This window comes from Pseudochaenichthys georgianus, chromosome 17 (genome assembly GCF_902827115.2).
Source record: "Pseudochaenichthys georgianus chromosome 17, fPseGeo1.2, whole genome shotgun sequence".
NCBI classification, from domain to species: domain Eukaryota; kingdom Metazoa; phylum Chordata; class Actinopteri; order Perciformes; family Channichthyidae; genus Pseudochaenichthys; species Pseudochaenichthys georgianus.
The window spans coordinates 4542392-4550740 of record NC_047519.1 but is presented as its reverse complement, the minus strand read 5'-3'; the positions used below and the strand labels follow the sequence as shown (position 1 = coordinate 4550740).

General features: G+C 47.2%; 1 protein-coding gene across 1 annotated transcript; it reads right to left on the bottom strand.

Annotated features, from left to right (window-relative positions):
• Positions 1-3845: 3845 nt before the first annotated feature.
• On the bottom strand, positions 3846-5411 carry LOC139435583 (uncharacterized). The gene is made up of 3 exons (XM_071206316.1): positions 5343-5411; positions 4621-5261; positions 3846-4534 (listed from the first exon to the last, which is right to left on the bottom strand). Exons 1-3 carry the CDS (start codon positions 5371-5373, stop codon positions 3893-3895), a joined length of 1314 nt encoding a protein of 437 aa, XP_071062417.1. The 5' UTR covers positions 5374-5411; the 3' UTR covers positions 3846-3892.
• Between the last annotated feature and the right edge of the window lie 2938 nt (positions 5412-8349).

Sequence of the window (8349 nt, the reverse complement as noted above, 5' to 3'; positions counted from 1 at the left end):
CCCATGAAATAGTGTGTGAAAGCTGGGTGAGTTTGATGTGAATTTAAGGAAGATATGGCCATTTCATCCACACCTCACGACTCCCATTAAAAGTGATTGAAATGTACAGGAATCTGTCCATTTCAATCACATTTGATGACCCGTCCAGGGTGACTTTCTTCCCCAGGAATTAGTGTCTGAAAGCTGGCTAACATTACTTTAAATACAGTGTGCACATGGCTTTATTACCCATGAAATAGTGTGTGAAAGCTGGGTGAGTTTGATGTGAATTTAGGGAGGGAGAGCAGCAGCAGCAGCCGCCGCCGCAGCAGCAGCAGCAGCAGGCTGTGACCCTGGCGGAAATACATTGATTGTTTTAGCCAGGAATAAGTGTTTAGAAGGCGGGTAAAGTGTTCCTGCAGCTCCTCCATGACGGTAATAATGATTAGATATCATTGCCAGGGCAGAAAGCTCTTTTTAAAAGTGAAAAAACGATTTGAAACCGTTTGAAATGACTGGCGGGTGCTGATGGAAAGCAGGCGGAAATAAATGGATTGTTTACCCAGGAAAAGGTGTTTAAAAGGCGGGTAAAGTGTCCCTGCAGCTCCTCCATGACGGTAATAATGATTAGAAATCATTTACAGGGCAGAAAGCTGTTTTAAAAGTGAAAAAACGATTTGAAACCGTTTGAAATGACTGGCGGGTGCTGATGGAAAGCAGGCGGAAATGAATTGATTGTTTACCCAGGAAAAGGTGTTTAAAAGGCGGGTAAAGTGTCCCTGCAGCTCCTCCATGACGGTAATAATGATTAGAAATCATTTACAGGGCAGAAAGCTGTTTTTAAAAGTGAAAAAACGATTTGAAACCGTTTGAAATGACTGGCGGGTGCTGATGGAAAGCAGGCGGAAATACATGGATTGTTTTACCCAGGAGAAGGTGTTTACAAGGCGGGTAAAGTGTTCCTGCAGCCCTTTAAATACAGTGTGCACATGGCTTTATTACCCATGAAATAGTGTGTGAAAGATGGGTAAATTTGCTGTGAATTTAAGGGAGATATGGCCCTTTCAAACAGGGAGATGTACAGGCCTTTATTACCCACGAATTAGTGTCTGAAAGCTGGCTAACATTACTTTAAATACATGGTGCACATGGCTCTGTTACCCATGAAATAGTGTGTGAAAGCTGGGTGAGTTTGATGTGAATTTAAGGAAGATATGGCCATTTCATCCACACCTCACGACTCCCATTCAAAGTGATTGAAATGTACAGCACTCTGTACATTTCAATCACATTTCCCGACCCGGCCAGGGTGACTTTCTTCCCCACGAATTAGTGTCTGAAAGCTGGCTAACATTACTTTAAATGCATGGTGCACATGGCTCTGTTACCCATGAATTAGTGTGTGAAAGATGGGTAACGTTGCTGTGAATTTAAGGGAGATATGGCCATTTCATCCACACCTCACCACTCCCATTCAAAGTGATTGAAATGTACAGCACTCTGTACATTTCAATCACATTTCCCGACCCGACCAGGGTGACTTTCTTCCCCACGAATTAGTGTCTGAAAGCTGGCTAACATTACTTTAAATGCATGGTGCACATGGCTCTGTTACCCATGAATTAGTGTGTGAAAGATGGGTGAGTTTGATGTGAATTTAAGGGAGATATGGCCATTTCATCCACACCTCACGACTCCCATTAAAAGTGATTGAAATGTACAGGAATCTGTCCATTTCAATCACATTTGATGACCCGTCCAGGGTGACTTTCTTCCCCACGAATTAGTGTCTGAAAGCTGGCTAACATTACTTTAAATGCATGGTGTACATGGCTCTGTTACCCATGAATTAGTGTGTGAAAGATGGGTGAGTTTGATGTGAATTTAAGGGAGATATGGCCCTTTCAAACAGGGAGATGTACAGGCCTTTATTACCCACGAATTAGTGTCTGAAAGCTGGCTAACATTACTTTAAATGCATGGTGCACATGGCTCTGTTACCCATGAATTAGTGTGTGAAAGATGGGTAACGTTGCTGTGAATTTAAGGGAGATATGGCCATTTCATCCACACCTCACCACTCCCATTCAAAGTGATTGAAATGTACAGCACTCTGTACATTTCAATCACATTTCACGACCTGTGTAGACTGGCTTTCTTACCCATTAGGTACACCGACAAAGCCACCTCTTCGGGGCCGCTCCAAGACCCCCAAAACACGGACGCAGCAGCCCCAGCATCTCTCCCTGACATGAGCAAACAGGTTATTTCAGACTTCCATGACATACCCCGGGGAAAAGCACCTCTCTGTGGCCGCTCCAAGACCCCCAAAACACGGACTGAGGAGCTCCAGGATCCCTCCCATGTACCTCCAGAACCTCGAGCAACCTTGGGTCCCGGGCCCCCGAACTTAAGCACTCCCCCACGGACTAAACCAAGATGATCACACCCTCAAGAATCTCGTGCCCCTCGCTACACTTAAAGGGGGTCTACTTTGCGGTGCTTTGCCGTCCGCCCATCGGCACCCATAGTCGGCCTTCTTCACAGCAGCAGCACCCAACCTCCATGGAGGATTTTGCTCGTGCCCCCTGGCTACACTTAAAGGGGGTCTACTTTGCGGTGCTTTGCCGTCCGCCCATCGGCACCCATAGTCGGCCTTCTTCACAGCAGCAGCACCCAACCTCCATGGAGGATTTTGCTCGTGCCCCTGGCTACACTTAAAGGGGGTCTACTTTGCGGTGCTTTGCCGTCCGCCCATCGGCACCCATAGTCGGCCTTCTTCACAGCAGCAGCACCCAACCTCCATGGAGGATTTTGCTCGTGCCCCTGGCTACACTTAAAGGGGGTCTACTTTGCGGTGCTTTGCCGTCCGCCCATCGGCACCCATAGTCGGCCTTCTTCACAGCAGCAGCACCCAACCTCCATGGAGGATTTTGCTCGTGCCCCTGGCTACACTTAAAGGGGGTCTACTTTGCGGTGCTTTGCCGTCCGCCCATCGGCACCCATAGTCGGCCTTCTTCACAGCAGCAGCACCCAACCTCCATGGAGGATTTTGCTCGTGCCCCTGGCTACACTTAAAGGGGGTCTACTTTGCGGTGCTTTGCCGTCCGCCCATCGGCACCCATAGTCGGCCTTCTTCACAGCAGCAGCACCCAACCTCCATGGAGGATTTTGCTCGTGCCCCTGGCTACACTTAAAGGGGGTCTACTTTGCGGTGCTTTGCCGTCCGCCCATCGGCACCCATAGTCGGCCTTCTTCACAGCAGCAGCACCCAACCTCCATGGAGGATTTTGCTCGTGCCCCTGGCTACACTTAAAGGGGGTCTACTTTGCGGTGCTTTGCCGTCCGCCCATCGGCACCCATAGTCGGCCTTCTTCACAGCAGCAGCACCCAACCTCCATGGAGGATTTTGCTCGTGCCCCTGGCTACACTTAAAGGGGGTCTACTTTGCGGTGCTTTGCCGTCCGCCCATCGGCACCCATAGTCGGCCTTCTTCACAGCAGCAGCACCCAACCTCCATGGAGGATTTTGCTCGTGCCCCTGGCTACACTTAAAGGGGGTCTACTTTGCGGTGCTTTGCCGTCCGCCCATCGGCACCCATAGTCGGCCTTCTTCACAGCACCACCTGCCCTGCTGGAGGTTCACACTTTAACTTTTTTTACCCTCTTCTACCTTACAAATCATCCCACACTTGAGCACTCCTCACTCGGACTAAACACCTACATGCTACCACCAGAACCAGAATATCGTGCCCCTGGGGATCTTAAAAGAAGAAAACCCATAGTGGGATTAAAAACAGAACACTTAGTAATTTTAACAAACTTTATTTACAGTAATATTGACAGTAATAAATAAATTCAAACAGGATATAACGTATTTACAAGGGGACTGATTACAACAACACACTGCATATTTACAAGTTGATCACTGGCAACAGTGGGTGAAGTTGGGGCAGAGTATGGCACCCTCTCTTCACCCATGTCTGAGGGTTGTGTTCGGCCAGTGACTGGTCCCTCTTCGGGACATGTCTTGGTAGGGAGTCTTGGTAGGGAGCCGGGCTGTGCTCCTCTCCAGAGTTGTCACTGTCGATGTCAATACCCGCAAAAGTGTCTTCATTTCCCGCTGCTGCTGCTGCTGTCGATGCCGCCGCCGCTGCTTGAAGTGACTCTGTGAAGAGCAACCGAATGTCCGCAGCCTCCTTCAAAGAAGGATTATTCGCGTAAAATTTGTCCGCAGTTGCAGTGTTGTGACACATGAAATCACTCACTCTTTGGCGGTTGCCTTTGTCTTGAAACCTCTTCGCATTATCGGCGTGGACTGTGTGGAGGTCGGTGAAGTTAATGGGACTGCGGAGCCCCACATCAGCCCATGCCAACCTCAGGGAGTAGGCAAGCTTCCTGAACGGGTTCTTCCCCTCTGTGTACAGAAAGTAACGGCTCTGGGTGCAGGTCAGCGTACCCTTAATTTCCAGCCACCTCTTCATCCATCCAAATTCTTCTACGGTGAGGTACAGCTGCGCCTCCCCGAACGCGTTGGCCGTCTTGTGGTTACTTACCTGTTATGACAGAGATAGAGAGTGTCAATACAATGTCAATCATGCATATAACTGCCAGAATAAATACATTGATTAATAGCACTCACATGAACCAGGTAGCCGAAGGCAGTGCCAGTTGTATCCGCCTTTCGGACCTCGGCGTTGGTCATGTTGGAGTAGACCCCCGGACGGTGGCCATAAATGCAGCTCCAATGAAGAGTCATATACCCATAGAGCAGTGTCCGGGTCGCGGTAGTCGGATTGCTGGCCATCACATCCAGGAGCTGAGGGATGTGAGTGGTGGTCGAAGTCAAGCATGTCATTAGGTCGTTGTGGCTCGGCAGACCTTCCATCTTGTCACGCTTCACTTGCATCTGGTGGATAAGTACTTTTCTCTTCAGGGACTTCAGGATGGCAACTACTTCCCGTTTGATTAAAATCATGTCCGTTTGGCTGAGCCTGCTCCCCTTGCACGGTGTGTCGGCCATGTACTTGAGAAAGTGTGATATATTCTTGATGTAGAAGTCGGAGGTCGTGACCTGAAGGCTTGACTTCATCAGGCTCCGGGACCACCCGCGTATCCTCTTGAGATCCCTCAAAAAAAGCCAGTCAGACAGGCGATTGAAACCGTGTGCCATGAAACTGAGGAACGACTTCACTCTGCTTAGTTTGGAGACTGTGTTTTCCTGGAGCCTCACTGGTGGGTCGATACCTGCATAATGCTCCCGGTATCCTTGCAGATACTCCTCTGTGAAATATAAACAGTACTTTAATGACAACACATGATGTGTTACAGAAACTGCATGTGTCACATAGCCAAAACACTTACCCATGATCCGTGGGAATGTTATGTCCCGCATTATATTTCCCCGGCCCCTGCCCCGGAACCAGGGGGAATTTTGGGAGGGGAGGTTGACGAGGCCTCGGTATGGATGGATGCAGGCCTCTGAGGAGCTGGATGAATGGGTGTGAGAGCCAGTGGGGGACTTGCTGCGGCTGGGAATGGGAGACGTGCTGCAGGCGGGAATGGGGAGACGTGCTGCAGGCAGGAATGGGAGACTTGCTGCAGGAGGGACCTTCGACTTGGACACGCCTCGTTGGTGTCGACTCTGGTCGGGGTCGTTTCTTCAGAATGACCGCCTCTCGTTCCTCCCATCGAACGCGGGCATGTCCCCGGCCCCCTGGATCCATCCTCTGTCGCTTGTCCTTTATCCTCTGCTGCAACTTGCAGCGCAGGGATTTCACCTCAGCAGCATATATGTTTTGCTCGTGCCCCTGGCTACACTTAAAGGGGGTCTACTTTGCGGTGCTTTGCCGTCCGCCCATCGGCACCCATAGTCGGCCTTCTTCACAGCAGCAGCACCCAACCTCCATGGAGGATGTTATCATGCCCCTGGCAACACTGGTAAACACTGGTAACATATGTCTAGCCGCTGACAGGAACTTGACATCGGAACTTGACATCGCATTTCCATTGAGCGGACTCCCGTACATGGGAAGGGCAAGTCCCACGGTACCTCCGTTCATAAGGCTGACATTTGCCTTACTACCGTTAACGTAACGAGTTCCCCGGTGTAACCAGTTAAACGGTAACAACGGCGTTAGTAACGCTAGGCCCTCTATCTAGCTATCTATCTGTCTATTTATCTATTGATCAATCTATCTTTCTTGTATTCTAATCTTTTTCTTACCTTGATCTTGGTGTCTGAGTTTCAAAGCCATCTCCACCAACATTTTACCTCGAGAGCAATGAGCCATTCTTAAAAGATAAGTTAAAACAACCACTGCAACAATATTTGCTTTACATTTTATTCAAAATACTGTGTGTGTCAAATGCTTTGATGACAGAAGGCATAACACCGTAACTCCAGCACGGGTAAAACAGTAACTTCAATTTGAAGCGCATCAAAACAAAGGCAGAGTACGGTTGTTGCAGTATAACTTGAGTCATGACAACTGGCGACATTCTATTATTTTCATCATAGGAATCCGGGGTGTGTACATTGAGGACCCATTGTTGACTTACCATGTCGATCATAGATATATATAAACACTAGATGACTCACCCGCGCTGCTGGCCAATGGAGTCCTTCTGTAGTCCATTTGTGGTTTGTCTTGTCTCACCCCGGCTGATATATCACAAAATACACTGTTTAAATTGTTCCCTATATTGCCCCTATGCCCCTGTAAGGTGTCCTTGGGTGTTATGAAAGGCGGCCCCCCAACATAAATGTATTATTATTATTAAGAAGAACAACTTGGTGTGGTGTGGAGGAGATGTAGGAAGCAGGAGCAGGTGGGGAGAGATGGGGCTTCAAGGTTCAAGGTTATTTGTTTTAAATGTGTCTTGGAGATAAGGACCAGCTGCACACAATAAAATACAGTATAACACAAAACCAATAAGACACACGGTAACACATGGCACACCAACAATCAATCATCGTCCAGCCTCAGCTTTGGTATTCTTTCACAACCATGTTATGGGTTTATTAGACTGAGCAAACATAAACATATGTGGTGATCCCACGGGTTCTTGTTTGCAGACAGCGACGATTGGAGCATCCGTAGGCTGCACAAAAGTCCGGCATAGTCAGGTACTTCTGTAAACACAAAGCCAGCAAATTCCTGTATCATAATGCAAGATGTTTTTAACAAGCCGAACCACTTGGAAGAAATCATGTGTAACTTAAAGTGCCAGTGAAGTGCATTTTTTTGCGCCAAAATGAAATGGCAGTTTCATTCCTTACATATCATTGTGCCTGTTCATGGCTAAAATAATTTTAATTATTGATTAATTAATTATGAAAAATTAAAAAATATGTTTTAATAATAACGGCCGTCTGAGCCTACCGGAAGTTGCAGACGATAGCGGCGGTGACGTCACAAGATGGGCCCAGTTGTGATTGTAAACATGGCGGAGACTTTGGAAAGTGATACAAGTGTGAGAGAAATGATTGATTTTGACAGTTTTTCTCGATTTAATTCCATTTCCTGCCTTTCTACAAATATATTAGGGACTATAGTGTTAACAAATCCAAGAAAAATGTGTAATGTACATAATGAGTGTGCACACTTATCTAGTATCCTATCCATGTGAACCTGTTTTATTTGTGATGACCTCACACCCTCACCCGGGAAGATGTTTTTCTTTAAATTGAAGTTAAAGGCATCAATCTGGTGCACTTTGAGGGCAACATTAAGAGATTTATGGATACAGCTCTCAACACTCATATCAAACATATATTTCAATAATCAAAAAACATTGGAAGGATTTCTTAACCTATTTTATACAACTAACATAGATGGAAATATTTGTTTACATAGATGACCAAACCAACTGAGATAACTTAGGCTACAGTTTACAATCTAATCACTCAGTCCTTTACCTCCCTGAGCTGACATTATCTCTCTCAGTCCAACAGGAGAGGACTCTCCCTCTTGAAACAGCTAATCTCCGTTAGCTCCGAGCTAGCACTAGATGCTAACAACAACCCTGTAACTCTCTCAGTCTCTCTTTCTCTCTCTCGAATCGACCAGTGGCCTTTATTTGTCATGAACAATCAACGAATCTACGAAACAATGACACCAGCCAGACTCACCTTCATCTTTTGGGAACAGAAACATCGCCACTTCGGCAGACTTGACATTACTACAGCCAGCGGCAATGCATCGCTTCCCGTGTGTTTTTCCTCCCTTTTTCTTCACTGTCGCCTCCATTGTCAGGTTTTCTCGATTGGCAATCACTTCCAGTCGACTCCGACACACTTTCCAGTAAAATACTCGCTCAAAAACTTTGATAAATTCGACTTTGAAACAGAGAAACAATACACTGTGAT

What these genes read in the sequence shown, in the direction of transcription:
- LOC139435583 (XM_071206316.1), bottom strand. Translation starts at nt 5,373, where the DNA reads ATGCGGGACATAACATTCCCACGGATCATGG. An exon ending in AACATTCCCACGGATCATGG is followed by an intron (nt 5,262 to 5,342) that starts GTAAGTGTTTTG and finishes TATATTTCACAG; the next exon opens with AGGAGTATCTGCAAGGATAC. An exon ending in CCTTCGGCTACCTGGTTCAT is followed by an intron (nt 4,535 to 4,620) that starts GTGAGTGCTATT and finishes CTGTCATAACAG; the next exon opens with GTAAGTAACCACAAGACGGC.